Below are 17,119 nucleotides of genomic sequence, written 5' to 3' on the forward strand. Positions count from 1 at the left end.
TGTCATCTGCAAACTTGATTAGCTTGACAGACTGGTGGGTGGAGGTGCAGCAGTTGGTGTACAGGGAGAAGAGCAGAGGAGAAAGAACACAGCCCTGAGGGGAGCCGGTGCTGATGGTCCGGGAGTCCGAGACATTCTTTCCCAGCCTCACATGCTGCTTCCTGTCCGTCAGGAAGTCAGTGATCCACCGGCAGATGGGATCAGGCACATTCATCTGGGAAAGCTTGCCTCGGAGATGGTCTGGAAGGATGGTGTTGAAGGCAGAGCTGAAGTCCACAAACAGGATCCTGGCGTAGGTTCCTGGGGAGTCCAGATGCTGCAGGATGAAGTGTAGGGCCATGTTGATGGCGTCATCTACAGACCTGTTGGCTCTATATGCAAACTGCAGGGGATCCAGGAGGGGGGCCGTGAGGGTCTTGAGATGGGAGAGAACTAGGCGCTCAAATGACTTCATGACCACAGATGTCAGAGCCACGGGTCTGTAGTCATTTAGTCCAGTGATCCTAGGTTTCTTGGGGACAGGGATTATGGTAGAGGACTTGAAGCAGGCAGGCACATGACATGCCTGCAGTGAGGAGTTGAAAATGCCAGAAAACACTGGGGCCAGCTCGTTTGCACAGTGTCTGAGGGTGGCAGGAGACACGCCGTCTGGGCCGGGAGCTTTTCGAGCATTCAGACTCTTAAACTGCTTCCTCACATCTGCTTCATGAATATGAAGAGTTGTGGTGGGAGGAGGTGGTGTGAAATCCTCTTTTGTGTGGGGTGAGGAGGGGGGTGTTGTAGGTGAACAGTTTGAAGGTGGTGATGGCTCCATGGAGGGGGGAGAGGTGGGGGAATTAGTGTCCAAAGTGCCTCTATTGTTGGGGCCGTTGGAGGTGTGAAGGCTGCCTGATGGCTCGTCAAAACGGCAGTAAAAGTCGTTAAGGGTGTTGGCTAAGAGCAAGTCATCAGTGGAGTGGGGGGTTTTAGGCTTGTAGTTGGTGATATTCCTAAAACCTTTCCACACAGAGGCCAAGTCATTCTCTGAGATCTGCTGCTGCATCAGTCATTGTGCAAATGTCCTGTTTATAAGGTTGAAACCTGCAGTCAGCTGAGACTGAAGACGTCACTTGGATGAGTGACGAAACACTTCTCTCACAAAACGCTACGTCCAGATGAACAGAATCAACTTTTTGGGATAATCTGAAAATACTGTGTTATTTCCACTGTTGTGTGGATGATATACAGCTGTATGTTGCACTAATTGCAGCAACACAAATGTATTCTGAATCTGTTGCTCTGATGTAAAACGCTTTGATCAGCTTAGTTATTTCAGATCTGGATTCCTCTCAGTCACTCCCAAACCTTTAATTGTAAAAAGACTTGAAAATCTGTCCTCCGACATCAGGACTTCCACTCACAGTCTATTTGTGCTGTTTGACCTGACTTTTTTTTTTGGACACACAGATCACATCAGTCACACATTCTCATCTGACACAGACTTGAAGAAAATCTCCATCCCCTCATCATGTTTGGACTGTTATCTCTACTCGGCACTCAGCCAAACATGTTCCCACTTTAGCTCATCCACAACTCAGGTTACAGATTTTTTTACAAACTGAAAGACAGCAATCCTTATCATTCTCATGCAAATTGAACTGCACCTGCTGCCTGTTAGATACAGAACTAACTTTTAAAGCCTCACATCATCTCTTCCTCCACTTCCTCTAAACTTCCGGCCTCTTCCTTTTTTTATCTGTGAGTTGTTAAAATGTTGAATGTTTCTGTCGTTCTGTCTCCTGGTTTCTGTAAATGTGTCTAAACTTGATCTTTACCTTAAAGTGACTCATGGCCAAACATCTATGAAGACTGACGCTCTGGAAACTGGAGACCTCAGCCTGAACCTGACCAACCTCCAACTGTCTGACAGCGCCACCTACACCTGCTCCATCAGAGACTTTGGACGTGAACTCAGTTGGAGTGATGTACAGCTGCAGGTCAAAGGTGCTGCCGGTCAGCAACAAACACCTGCTGTAGACACATCATACATCATTCAGATAAAACTTATCAGAGCAATCATATTGGCTCCTTGATTGAAATGTAGGCCTATTAGGTCAGTCAGAGGTCAAAGGTCATGCTGTTCTTTTTGTTTCCCCACAGAACAGTTTCCATCCTGGGCCACAGCTCTCCTGGTTCTTCTGTTTCTTCTTGTGGTTTCTGGAGGTCTTCTATTTTATGTCCGGCACTATTTCATGTCAGGTGAGTGTCTCCTCCTACACTACCCATAATGCCGATGGTCAGCAGGTGTCCTCTGGTGGCTCCTTGACTGTGGCTCACACAAACTTGTTCCAGAAGCTGAAAGAGTTGAGAGTTACAAACAGCTGATACAGAGAGCTGAAGAGAAACTTCCAGGTTTGTTCCAGAAGTCAGAAAACCTCCTTCAGACTCAGTCATTGATCAGTGAAACAGCTCCACAACATGACTTTACTAAACAGTGTGTGTGCTTCACTGCATTGATCTGACACAGAGGCTGCATGTGGACAAGCTGTTCTTTTATTATCTGCAATTTAACCAGTTTTACTTTTTAACAAAAGTTTCACTGCAAATGGTCATGAGTTAGCAGAGGTTACAAAAAAAAAAAACAACTAATACTCGAGAACACAGACATGTGAATAATATGTAATAACTTTACAATACAATCGCGATCGTGGCTCACGAGGTTGCAGTTCATCTTGTAATCGGAAGGTTGCCGATTCGAGCCCCCGACAGTCTTAGCCATTGTGTCCTTGGGCAAGACACTTCACCTACTGGTGGTGGTCAGAGGGCCCGGTGGAGCCAGTGTCCGGCAGCCTCGCCTCTGTCAGTGCGCCCCAGGGTGGCTGTGGCTACAATGTAGCTGCCATCACCAGTGTGTGAATGTGTGTGTGAATGGGTGAATGATTGGTTGTCTAAAGCGCTTTGGGGTCCTTAGAGACTAGAAAAGCGCTATACAAATACAGGCCATTTACCATTTACAATGCAATGTACACCAGCTCACTGTAATCCAATAAAGGTTAAAAAAAAAAACAATGTTAAAGAGACCTCCATGATAAGATTTTATTATACATTTATTTTATTATACTGTCATTAATATTTATTATTTTCATACAGTGGTCACTGACATCTAATATGTGTGTGTTGGTTATAGTTACATAAAGGTTCAGGATCAATGTGATGAATTTAGAAGCAGAAAAATAAAAAAATAAAAATCAAATGCATAGCACACTCAAAAAAATGAAACGTTGACTTTAATTAAAATTATTTTGTCAACAGGTTCCACGAAATTGAATTATGTTAGTTTAAAGCAAAAATCTTTAGTTCATCTAATTTAAAAAAAACTACTTAAGATTAACAAGACATATTTAAGACTAACTAAATCAACTTATGTTGTATGAACATAGATGATATATTTACAGGTTAGATAGTTTAGATTAGTTACTTCAACACATTTCTTATTTGTGGCAGTAAAATGTTAAATTTAAGTTAGATTAATTCAAATATTATATTTTCAGCCACCTTGTGCTTTATTAATTAGTTTTACATAAATCTATTTTGTCAACAGGTTCCACATAAATGAATTAAGTACATCCAACTTATTTTTTAAAATTTCTTTTATTGCCAACACATTCAGTGAGCATTTGTGTAAACCCAGTCCAAAATAAAACACAACAGCTCATTAGGGTTAGTAATTAACAGTATGTAGACAGATGCAACATCACGACTTTAAATTAAATGTCTGTATCTGCCAGAAATAGAAGAGAAAAAAACCCCATTGAAGCTCACATAACACATTGATAAGATGACACTTGAGTTATGCACATGTGATGCTAGTAAGGTCTGTGAGTGTTTTTTCTTTTAGTGTCTAAAATGGATAGCAAAGTTGCTATTTGCAATGATTGCTTAGGGTCAGTCTAGTAACACAACGCCAATGAAGTGCTTTCTTTTAACAATGCAAAGTGAAGTGTCCACCTCAACAGCCACAATTAAAAAAAAATTAATGTAATAATAATAATAATAATAATAATAATAATAATAATAATAATAAATAGTCCAATGATATTAGCAATCGAAGAAAATTATATCACCATCCCAAATAAAACGTTAATAAAACATGCCAACATTATGGTCTAACAATAAAACAGCTTGTCTGTGAAGGTTCTCAGTCATCCAGGTCATCGTAGTCAAAGGAGCTTGCAAAGAAAAGCGTCTGGACTTCTTTAAGTTACTTGAAGACGTTTCACCTCTCATCCGAGAAGCTTCTTCAGTTCTAAGGTCAAATGGTGGAGAGTCCCAGATATAAACCTAGTGGGAGATACCCCCCACAGAGGGACAAAAGGACCCCCTGATGATCCTCTAATCGCCTGAGCCAAGGTGTAAAAAAGTGTGTGGGTCCCAATCAGCCAGAGTTTCGGGTGAGTTCATTGTGAAACCTGGCCCCACCTTATGCGAATTCCTGAGATCAGATGTTCAAAGATGGTCGCTCACAGTGGACATAGATGGCTTCTAAGGCGGGGGTTTACGACACCAACTCTCTGCCATCTATAATCCAGTTTTGAGATCCCTTCCCAGACGCCTTAACGCCCACTCACATCCTGGGCCATCTGATCTCAGGAATTCGCATAAGGTGGGGCCAGGTTTCACAATGAACTCACCCGAAACTCTGGCTGATTGGGACCCACACCCAGTTTCACACCTTGGCTCAGGCGATTAGAGGATCATCAGGGGGTCCTTTTGTCCCTCTGTGGTTTATATCTGGGACTCTCCACCATTTGACCTTAGAACTGAAGAAGCTTCTCGGATGAGAGGTGAAACGTCTTCAAGTAACTTAAAGAAGTCCAGACGCTTTTCTTTGCAAGCTCCTTTGAATAAAACAGCTTGTCAGCGTTCAGTTTTTTGCAACAGCACAGCAGTAACCATTTAACACTTGCCACTGTCAACGTTTATTTTACCAGTGTTTGGGCAAAAAGCTTGAGTTGTAAACATTTTAACATGGAAACAATTGTTCGTCTTTAAAAGTCCGCAAATTATACATTCATCCTGCATTCCTAACTTACCCTTATTCTTAGTATGTATTACAATTACCTTTACAATGCACACAATGTAACACAAACTGAATATGAACATATTTCCACCTCATAACAATATGCCTTGAACGCTAATATACACACCACCCTTCAACATTTCTGGTGCAGTATCATCTCTCAATTAAATCCTTTAAATCTCAATACTTTTGATGGTCTCTTACTAGCCCCCCCCCCCCCCCCCCCACAAGAGTAAAATCTCTCAAATTGTAGTAGTTTACAAACTTTTCAAAATGTTCTAAATTTCTCTTAAATGTAATTTTCCCTTTATCTGTCATTTACAAATTACCATTTTATTCCCATTCAGCCTCCGAAAAACTTCTGTCCATCTGACAGAACATTCATCATCCAAATTAAGGGTTGGTTTATTCATTCAGTTTATTCTTGAGCAACTGTACCTTGGTCAAGAGTCTGCTGACATACAGATGAAGGAAGAGCTTCTGAAGTACTTCAAAGAAAGCTTTCAGTCTCGAGGTTAACTGAGATTCAGTGCATATATCCCACCCATTAAGAGTGCACATGCAGAGGCCAGGTCTTCCAGGTCATGCAGGACACGCTAGATGGTTATACCCACATCGGCTGGAGGAGTGCTGGCATCAACTCTTTCGATGGTAAAGATAGCAAGGGTAATTTGTTCCAGCTCCTTCTGAACAGCTGTAGCTTAGACACAAAAACATAGAAAAATGGCATCCAGTTTTAAAAAAAGAAAGAAAAAGGGCCAAAGCTACCCTTTAATGACGTAAACACAATATTAGGAACATGCACCCCAGTGCGCCACTATTTTAGACTACAGATTCAACAATAAATATAAATAGTTTGGGTATACAAGAAGATTTCCCAAAACATTTAAACAGGTTCCATGCAAATTACAACAACAACATTACAACATGCAACAACATTAGTTATTCAAAATTTGGTTTAATACAGATAAAAAACTAAACTAAAATTACCAACCAATTATTCTTTGAAGAGGATGCCTGGGTCTTCATTCAGGTAAAAAGGTAGTGCCCTGAGGACACACTCCCTCCCCTTTTCAATAGTTTCCTTCTGTAGAGAGTGGCAGTGATACAGGAAGAGAAAACAGAAATACTTTAGGATGACACAAACTCACATTATACGCAAAATGAATGACATACAAACTAATACATCATCTTCTTTGCATTCAAAACATAACATAAAAACATTCACTTCTGGTTTAACCTAAATTGAGGGATCAGATTTTACATATGTTTAGGTAATTTAAGTTTTCCAACGTTTTGAGTACCAAACTTTGTCTTGCTTAATATAAATGTAAGTGCACTGTGCAGCTACCATACACTAGCTGTTTAAATTTGAAAATGATCTTATTAGCCATAATATTTTGCTACCAACAGAATAACGCACCTGTGTGGCAGGGGCCAAAGTTTGTCTAATTTTCTTCCCTGCAACGCCTCCTTTTTTCTTGAAGACTTTTATGAGCTGGTCAGTGTATTGGTCAAGTCGTGTAAAAAGCCTTGGAACAAGTGGAGCAGTAGCAATCCTCACATATTCTGCTTCCACCTGAAAACATGTCAACAAACACAACATACTGTACTGTAAATATACATACTATATGTACACATATACATACTTTATAACTAAAACTAATGTAGAAAGACCTCATTAAAGCTATAATTTTAACACAAACATTTACACAAAATGCTAAAGGAGCCATTACAGCTTTTATTATATTTATATTATATTTATTTATAAGTTTCAAAAAATATTGATCACAGCTGATCTGAAAAGAATTTCATGCCTCAGGCCTTTGAACTGCAACCTTTACAATGGTTCAGATGTGGAGAAGAAATAACAGGGGCATGGGATGGGTCACTAAAGAAAACTTAACTTATAAAACAGTTTTGTTTTTAAAAGTATAACAGTTCACATACCACATACAAGCTCAGCAGTACCACATACACCACATCAGTATAGGAGGGAGCAGGTAAAGGCAGGATCTGAGATTTATAAAGTAAAACAAGAAATTACTTAATTTCAAGAAGCAAATTATTGTTTGAATTACAACTAAATAAAATACTACTCAGAAGAAAAGCAAGAGATTGACACTGCCATGTGCTAACTTTCTATAGAAGCAATTATCACCAGGTCTGTCGACCTCCATTGTCTGTCCACTCATGTCTTGAATAATTTTATTTAAAAAATTAAGTGTGTGATTTAACAAACTGTAATTTATAACTATGTTGATATGTATAACTCCGCTAGGAAACATGCTGTATTTACAGACCATTTTTACATAATACAGATTACTGATAGAGCAGAACAATGGTGTCACAGTGGCTTTCGCCCTTGACTTTTTGGATTTTAAATGTCACTTTATGCTATCCTTGCTATCCTATTCGATATTTCCGACTCTCGGATTACAGTAAAGGAATCCCAAGAAAGCAAATGGAAAAATAACCCCTTGAAAAAATAACCCCATGAACCCCTGTAGCTAATCCGTTAATAAAACAAAAAACAATAAAAATGTTTCTTACACAGTCCACAAAATAAGCATGTCCAGGACCCAGTAAAGCTAATGTAGAACAAGCGAACGCAAACGATATAACATGTCTTGTAAGACAAACGCAAAATATAACCATGCTCGACATGTAGATACTACACAACATAGTCAAAGAAAAAAATGGTCTTACCTCTCAAAGAAACAGCAGCTTGGCGCCAAAACAGCGTTTTTCAATTAAATTTGAAGTCTTGCGCATGAGCAGGTACAAGCCGTGAAACCTTCTTGTTCTGCGCGGTTTCATTACAACTGTTTTTGCATTACTGCCACCTTGTGGATATACAAGGTATATCGATCCTAATTGACTTAACTTAAATGTTATGCCATCAAGTAACACATTAGTATTATGTACGTTGAGTAATAGACACAATTACATAGACTTGATTAGAAAAACATGTGTTAACTTAACAAAAACATATATTTTAAGTAAAATGAAAATAAATAATTAATATACACTGAACAATCCCCCTCATTCATTTTTTTGAGTGCATATGCATGGTAATCAAATAAATGTATGAATAATTTTTGTGTGTGAAGAAAACTCCTCATTTACATGAACAAACTGGAATCTATCAGATATTATTCAAACCACTGCAGTGAATTTCCTTTAATAACTCTGGTGTGTTCTAGTGTTTGTAGTAAAATGTTGTGGTCTACACTGAGGTCTAACAGGACAAGCACAGGAATAAGTCCTCTGTAAAGTAAAGTAAAGTAAAATTTTATTTATATAGCACCTTTCAAGATAAAATCACAAAGTGCTTTACAGAGGCAGAAAACAGACATTAAAATCTAAAACAAAACAAAATCAACCAAAAGCAAGTTTAAACAGATAGGTTTTTACCTGCTTTTTAAAAGACATGACTGAGTCCACAGATCCCAAACTCAAAGAGAGCGAGTTCCAGAGTCTGGGAGCCACTGATACAAACGCTCTGCCACCTTTTGTTTTTAACCTTGTATGCGGGACAGCCAGCAACCCCTGGTCACAAGACCTCAGGGACCTGCTGGGGTGATAGGAAAGAAGAAGATCACTTAAGTAAGTTGGAGCTACACCGTGCAGGGCCCTATAGCTCATGATTATGATCTTAAATTGGACCCTGAACTTGACAGGGAGCCAATGCATCTAAATCAGCAGGGGAGTGGCATGGGAGTATTTGTGATGCTTTGTCAGAAGCCTGGCAGCAGCATTCTGAACACCCTGCAGTCGTTCCAGGGAGGCATTACTTAAGCAAGTAAACAAGGAATTACAATAATCTAAGCGAGATGAAACAAAAGCATGAATAATCATTTCCAATTTGGAACGTGACACAATGGGACTCAGCTTAGCGATATTTCTTAAATGGTAAAAACAAGAGCGAACCAAAGATTTAACGTGTGTGTCCAGCGTCAGAGCTGGATCAAATGTAACACCAAGGTTCCTAATGGATGATTTAATATAGGAAGCAAGAGGGCCTAGATTTTTAACCACGAGGGGAACAAATTTCTCAGGAGCAAAGACAATGACTTCTGTTTTATCAGCATTTAGTTGAAGGTAATTGCCAGCCAGCCAATCTCTAATGGAATCTAAGCAGGACTGCAAGATTTGGAGCTTAGAAACATCAGGTGGCCTAAAAGAGGTATATAGCTGAATATCATCTGCATAACAATGATATGAAATATCAGAGAAAGAGCTAAGAAGTTGCAGAAGAGGGAGTAAATACAACAAAAACAATAATGGTCCCAAGACAGAGCCCTGAGGCACCCCATAGGCAAGAGAGCTGGCGGAGGATCTGAACTTAGAGGTAGCCACAAAGAAAGATCGATTTGACAAATAGGATTTAAACCATTCCAATGCGGTACCCGATACACCCACCCAGTGGTTTAATCTATCTAACAAAATAAGATGATCAGCAGTGTCAAAAGCAGAGGTCAGATCCAGCAACATCAAAACAGTGCACTCTCCAGCATCATAATTCATCAAAATATCATTAGACACTCTAAGAAGTGCAGTTTCGGTAGAGTGAGTCTTACGAAAGCCAGATTGAAGTTTATCAAGAACGTTGTGTTCATCTAGAAAATCCGTGAGTTGCTTGGCCACAACCTTTTCTAAAATCTTGGCAATAAAAGGCAATTTTGAGATGGGTCTGTAACTGGAAAGCAAAGAAGGATCAAGTTTAGTTTTTTTTAAAAGTGGGTGAATGGCAGCACTTTTACAGTAAACAGGGACCTGACCAGAGAGCAGAGATGCATTAAGAATTTTAAGAACACTAGGACCAATAGACTCAAAAACATTTTTAAGTAAAGACCCAGATAAAATATCAAGGATCTCATTGAAGTGACCAGCTTCAACAACTCAGGTAAAGACACTGGTGAAAATCTTTCAAATCTGACAGGCTTAAGTAAAATCGGAACAGGCAAATGGTACATGGAGGGAGAGATTTTGCTCCTTACATTGCTAACCTTTTCAACAAAGAAGGAAAGAAAATTTTCACAGTCTTCATTCGAAGAAATAGGGACAGCAGCAGAAACCGGAGCAACAATATCCCTAATAGTGTCAAATAGAACCTTAGGGTTACCTCTGCTCCTAGAGACTAGGTTTGAAAAATAAGCAGCCCTTGCATCACGAACTGAAGTGTTAAAAGAAACTAAAAGGTCTTTTAAATGAAAGAGATGAACCTGTAAACGAGTCTTTCTCCACAAACGCTCAGCTTTACGACAGACACGCTTTAAACAGTGAATGCTGTCGTAACAGGTCATAAGGAGACCATTAGTAACCTTTACTACAGCTCATGTTGTGCTTTGTTGTCCTCTCAGTCCGCTCGGTGGGGGTGGATTCAGGGGTGGAGTCTGTCCAGCTGATCTGCAGAACCACAATTTGCCTGCCTAAAGATGCTAAAGTGGAGTGGAAGGATGCAAACAACAGGAAGGTCCACGTGTATGAGAACGGCTCTGACCAGCCTGAAGAACAGGACGATAAATACAAGAACCGAACAAAGATGAAGAGAAACTTGCTGGAACCTGGAGACCTCAGTCTGACCCTGAAACACCCCACAGATGGAGACAACTCCACCTACACCTGCACCGTCTACAGCAGGGAGGGAAACATGCTGATGGAGAAACAAGTGGAGCTGAAAGTCAGAGGTCAGTGCTGTAGATACAGGTCAAAGGTCAAAAGGTCAGACTCATGATGGTGGTTCAGTCTCAGTGGCTCCATCCAATAATGTCACAGTGTTAGCATGTCTGATGTTTGTGGCTGTTTTGGTTTTTATTTGATTTCCTCCCAAATGTAAAAGCTTCAGCAGATGAACTGTAGGAGCAAAGTTCATGTGTGAGACTTCATCTGAAAGGTCACATCTTCTAGTTTCTGAACATGTGTTTGTTTAGCACGTGGCTAAAACACAGGCTAAGCTAAGTCAGCTCAAATCTCAGTAAAAACCTTCTTTGGTCCTCATCTATAATCAGTCATATCTGAGTCACAATAACTAGAAGATGATTTCTAGCAGAAGTGTGAACATCTCCACATCCTTTCTCCATGTTATCATCCAAAGCTGTGTGAAGTTTCAGAGCTCTGCAGCTAACAGAGACTTTCAGTTTGCTGCTCTCTTCCTCTGACAGCTCCATTCTTAGGGAGCGTTAGTTCTCTGTTTCACTTTATTCCACTTATTCAGTCTGATGTTCTCTGATCTGTTTCTCTTGTTTAGTGTCTTAAAGGCTGCCAGTGCCTCTCTTTGCTGTAACCAACCTTTCTCTTTATTTCTGAGCTTTTTAAGGACTTTAACTGATGCATCAACCTTTGAAAATGGAAAGAAATCAGTCAGATTCATGGCTGCATCACAGTGTCACATGTAGTTCTCCACATCAGCTGGATTATATCTATAGCAGCAAACAGCAGCTGATGCACAAATCTTTGTCTGTGTTTATAAAGTTGGATCAGTTCAAATAGTTTGTTGCTCTGCACTTGAAAGCAGCTTGTACAGTTTCCTAACTAATACTGTAATTCTGTACATGAGATTTTATTGGCTGTTAGTGAGCCAATCAAGAACATTCAGACCAATCAGGAGACTGTGGGGGAGGGATGTGTAGTTGACCTTTTGGCATTTAACCACGAGCTGTAAACATGGATAAGGTTAGCAGAGAATAATGTCTGTTAGTGAGGTGGATGTAGAGTTTAGCAACGATAGAGTTTGGTGTCATCTCCACAGCTCATAATGTATGCTATGCCTTCTGATGATACTGCCTAAATGAAGCATGTATAATGTAAACAGAATTGGTCCAAGCACTGAAGCCTGTGGAACACCATAATTGACCTTAGTGTGTGAAGAGGACTCTCCATTTACATGAACAAACTGGAGTCTATTAGATAGATATTGTGAAGAGAAAATTATTTAGAAGGTAAAGGAACTCAGACTCAAGATATCTTTTACATGTGCACACATGGACGATCCCCCCTCATCGCCCGATCCATCCTGCAGCAACGTGTGCAGGACAGATGTGACAGAGAGGAAAGACCGCCCAGGGCATCCAAAATGTCCTTTATTTATACTTAAAGCAAGTATCCACAGCAGTAGGAGTGGCATGTATGGAACTGATAATTTTCCTTAAAAGGAGAAACTGTTCGCTTGTCAGCTGAAACAGGAGATAACTTGGTATGTATAGAAATGCAGACATTCCCATAAAAGGAAAGAGAGAGAGAGAGAACGCCAGCTTGTCTGTAAGAATAAGAGGAAGTGTCGTATGTCACCGCATTCCTCTACACATATGGCTTCAATCTCTCTTCCTGTGTTGGCTCCATTCACAACCTCTTCTTCCTTTAAATGAAGCTACAACTAAGCAAAATTAAAAATCTTTCATCATTCCCTCCTGTTGTCGCGAATTTAAAGAATATACATCAATGTGTTTCAGACACAGACCCTACATTGTGAGTGCTTTCAGTCTCGTCGTCATAAAATGTGTATCATTCAAACATAATCATTCATCACATTAGTTTCATACTCATCGTCTTCTCCTTCTTCCTCATCTGGCACAGTGACATATGCAATGAGAGATTAGGATATCATTCCTCTTACACAGAGAATAATACATGTAGTAAAGATACAAAACATGATAAGTATTAGGCCAATAAACATCAAAACCTTAAACATCAATGTTCTCCATGAGTCGCTCAATCGGTTACCTGTGCCTGTTGAACATTTCTAAGTAATTGTAGAGCATTTGTCATATTATCAGAATGCACATTGTCTGACATATATGTACAACAAGTTGTATTGAACAAAACACACAGTCCACCCTTTTCTGCCAAGATCATGTCCAGGGCGACTTGGTGTTGCATAACAGTCATTCTTTTTTTTTTTTTTTTTTTTTTTTTTTGTGTCCCGTTTGGATCTTTAGCCATCAGAATTGTTGTCTTAAGGCCAAGAAAGATGCCAAGCGGATTTATTTTACCAAGTGGATCATCATGGCCTTGCCATATTGGTCCATTTGGTTGACCTTTATTATAATTATGAATTTATTTTATTTTCAGTTGCAAACGGGACAGACATAACTGTGGGATAGGACAGGGGGAAAGAATGAAAGAAAGAGGGGGAGAGAAAGAAAGAAAACCAAAGGGGAGAAGAGACGGTGAGAAGGGGGGGAAGAGAGAAAACAAACAACAAAAAAAAACTCCTGGGTCACCTGTATGGAGAAAAAAACAGAGGAGACAGCAAACAACAAAGAGCAACATAATGATTGAAAAAAAAAGCACCATCACAATAAACTAGCTAGTCATAGATATCAATAGTTACTAAATAATAAACGATATTGTGCAGCACGCAAGATAGACAGCGCACAGTGTGCTTTGAGGCAGCAGCCAAGAAAGCTGTAGTCCGCATCTGTGAATACCCATGTGTACACCTGTGTGCATACCTGTGTGGATCAGCATGCTTGCATTCCAAAGGTTTCTCCATGTAATGATCTGCTAGGGAGTGTGGGGAGCCACAGCCCTGTCCTTTATGGTATCAAGCAGGTATGGAGGAGATCAAAACTCCAGACATCCAGAGGCCCCCAGAACACAAGAGACCAAGGAAGACCCACAGAGGGGCAGCTGCGCCACTGTCCCAGTAAGAGCTAAGGAGAGTCCCAGATGAGGGCTCATTCAGCAGCCGCGGAGCAGAAGCCAGGGGGAGTTGCAGTGACGCGCCCGTGAGCTCCGCCGGCAGCCAGCTGTGCCTGAGTGACCGAGCCCCAGGCCGAGAGGCCGGGGGCACCCCACCTCCGAAGTGGCCCGAGCGAGCCCCAATAAGCGGCCGCCAAGGAGTGAGCCAGTGTGTACCCGGACGCCCATCCCCAGATACAAAGAACCACCAACGCACCGACACCTGAGGGAGTCCGCCACCGGCAGGGGAAGTGGTGGTGGGTGGAGATAGGCCTCCAAACCTTGGAAGGCCCGATAACAGTCATTCTTATGGCATCAATTTCCTGATTTTGCTTGTTGTTGATGGTGGTCGATGCATTTAAAAACAGCCCAAAACGATAGTCCAATAGTCAGGGGGTCACTGTGGTTTAGGACAATTCCTGAATATTGATAATCTGGACTGGTAAAACTTGCTGCGCATGTCACTTGAGTCATATTCATAGGTTTGCCATATAATATAGCATGCTGTGTTGTAGTAGGCATGTGTGAGCATATATATCTGTATCAGGCGTTGTTCATCCAGGGATGGATGTGGTCCTGTGTCACTTTGACCAGGTGTGAGTTGTCATATGTCCATGTCCTTCTATGCAAGTTGGCTTCTTGATCCATTAAGTGCATCAGAGTCCATGCTGTAAGCAGCAGGGCCAAGGTGGTAAACAGAATAATCTTCATGATGACCAGACACACCGATTTGCTCTGGTGAGTAGACTACAGGCGAGAAGTAGAAGGCGGGATATACCCAATCAGCCCTCCCTTCACCTGTAGATCACCAAAGAGTCGGGGTGGTGGTGTCTTTTAGGTTGTGCTGTCACTCACTTCCACCTTTTTGCAATGGCTCTGGTGGATCCAAAAGGGCCTCTCAGCGATTTTGCAAGCTGTTGGTGTCGTTAAGAGTACTTGGCATGGACCTTATCGCCTGAGTTTAATCTGCAAGAGACTTGAGAAGCGTCGCACAGCAGTTCAAAACAATATCCCTATTTTCTACTAAAGTTGTCTCTCTAACAGATTTATCTATTGGTTCACTTGTATCAATTCATGCATCTTTTCACGGAGGTCTGATTCACACTATCTTACTACTGATTCTTTCCAAAAATAATTTCACATGTAACAATTTATATATATGTGTTTTCTATTTTTTATTTACCTCTTTGTTGTGCTCTGGTGGACATCTCTAAACACCATCATGAGTTCAGGCTTCAATTTCAACCCAATTATACTCCTCTGGGCTTCACCTTCCCACTGGCCCCTGTACCCTTCTCAAAGTGTCCTTTGTTGTCTTAAATCTCCAGCAAACACAATCTGTTTCTTCTCCGTTTCTTTTCAGTATTTTCCTTTTAGATTAAGTCCCAGCCAGGCAAAATATCACATTCAGTGCCTTTAAACAGTTATGTCACACTGTTCTTACCAGCCTGCTGTTAATTCTTCAGGTTCACGATGTTCTGTTGGTCTTCATCAGGAGATTGACTGTCCTTTGAGCTTCTTCTCAGGATCGGGACAAGTGGGAGGTCAAGCTGTAAAATTTTAAGCCAAACTTTGGCCTGTTTTCTCCCAATTATGTTAATCTACGGTTTTGCTGCTATGCTCAAAATTCTAGGTTGAGAAAAGTCCACCTTTATCTATTTGTGGCCTATATTAACACACTAAACCATACCATTAATATCATTTTCATTTCTTTTCTTAAAGCCTCCATTGCTTCATCTGGCTTGAGTCTGTCTCTTATGTTTTTTTCTCTGGGTGCTCACTCCTTCTATGGGCATGCAAAGGTCCTGTCACACACACACTTCCTGTTACTCTCTTTTGTGTTTCTACAGGCTAATCAAACTCATTTTGCATTTACAATCTACAAACCCTTTGTAATTCTACTAACTTTTGATCTAAAATGTAGCGTCATTCACACAATAATTTCACTTGTCCCGATAAAATCCTACACATTCATTCAATTCAATAAAATCCATGTGGATGGTGTGGAAAACTGGCCTCTCTTAGGTCTTAAGTTTCCTTGTGAGTTGTGTTTTTGACAGAATAGGCATGTTCTTACAAATTTTTTGCTAAAGTTTCAAAATTTATAGTGTAAAAGTGTGTATTGTATTGTTTATCTATACTATATCTCCCTCCTGTTTACACATGTATTACTTCATGTGTCACTACAACCGCTGTCCTGTGTAACGACTCTGGTAATATTGGTTTTCCATCACAGACCATTAAGTCATCTTTCAGTTGTGCTCCACATTTCAGCCGCTTGTTCTGTTCAGTGATTGTTGCAGCTTTTTGTTCGGTTTTTAGTACATCAAGTGGTATTTGTGGGCAGCAGTCGGATACTAGTAGCTCTGCTAATTGTTGTGCAGCCTGTTTTGCTGCTTGATCTGCAAAATTATTTCCTTTTGTGACAATAAAATTGTCTTTTTGATATGCTGCACATTTGCAAAGTGCCAATTGTTTTGGCAAGGTGATCACTTCCAGCAAGATTTTTAGAAAGCTGCCGTGTTTCACTGGGTTACCCGTAGAGGTAACCATACCTCTGTTATGTCAAATTTTTGCAAAGTGGTGCACTGCTGAAAGAACAAACTGACTGTCAGTGTATATATTTATATTTTGGCCTGTGTGCAATTCATATGCACATATGACTGCATACGTGCAGCTGACTTTTTTACTGCCTCTGCTGCGTAGTGATGGGTCGTTCGCGAACGAAATGGCTCTTAGAACCGGCTCTTTGACCTGAACGACGCGAGCCGGCTCCTTATCGCGAGCCGTCACGTGGGTTTGTTTTTTTTCTTTCTCTCACCCTCTCTCTCTCTCGCACTTTTTTTCCGCTTCACTTCGCACCTGAGCCTTGTGCTTTATGCTGGGCAGAGGGGGGAGGGGCGGTAGTTACACTCAGTAGCACAGGAACAGAGCCAGAGGGAGAGAGAGAGAAAGAGAGCCAGGGACAACAACGTCACATTAGAAAGGTATAGTAATCATCCACAACTATTTTCGGTTGCAGATGATAAAGGATTCAGAAAGTTTATTCATGCAGGCCCATATGACAGAGAATATGCATCTTCTTTTTGTTTTCATATTATAATTTATATTTAATTGTGTTGTGGTTTGTAGTGTTTTGTGTTGTTTTCACTTTAAATTTGTAAAAGGAAAAAGCTGAAAATTTAAATAGTTAAAAGTTGAAATGTGAATAGTTGATTTTTGTATTATATGATTTATTTATTACATTTTATGTGGAGTGAAAAAATAAAAGTATATTTACAGTGGCCCCTACAGACAAAGCACATACAAACTTCAAATCATGTACGAACTCTGAAGCACGTACAAACTCCAAAACACGTAAAAACACGTACAAAC

At 40.5% G+C, this 17,119-nt stretch overlaps 1 protein-coding gene across 1 annotated transcript in view; it reads left to right on the top strand.

Annotated features, from left to right (window-relative positions):
* LOC147333744 (butyrophilin-like protein 2) overlaps window positions 1-17,119 on the top strand; it is a 189,197-nt gene that overhangs the window by 68,737 nt on the left and 103,341 nt on the right. Inside the window, exons 7-8 of the mRNA XM_086268364.1 lie at window positions 2,140-2,238; window positions 10,426-10,752. Coding sequence (XP_086124490.1) covers window positions 2,140-2,238; window positions 10,426-10,752 — 426 coding nt within the window. The remainder of the gene's footprint in view (window positions 1-2,139; window positions 2,239-10,425; window positions 10,753-17,119) is intronic.

This window comes from Aulonocara sp. 'chitande type north' Nkhata Bay, linkage group LG3 (assembly GCF_057382095.1).
Source record: "Aulonocara sp. 'chitande type north' Nkhata Bay isolate Kocher_YH1m ecotype deep benthic linkage group LG3, A_spYH_male_GT1.1, whole genome shotgun sequence".
NCBI lineage: Eukaryota > Metazoa > Chordata > Actinopteri > Cichliformes > Cichlidae > Aulonocara > Aulonocara sp. 'chitande type north' Nkhata Bay.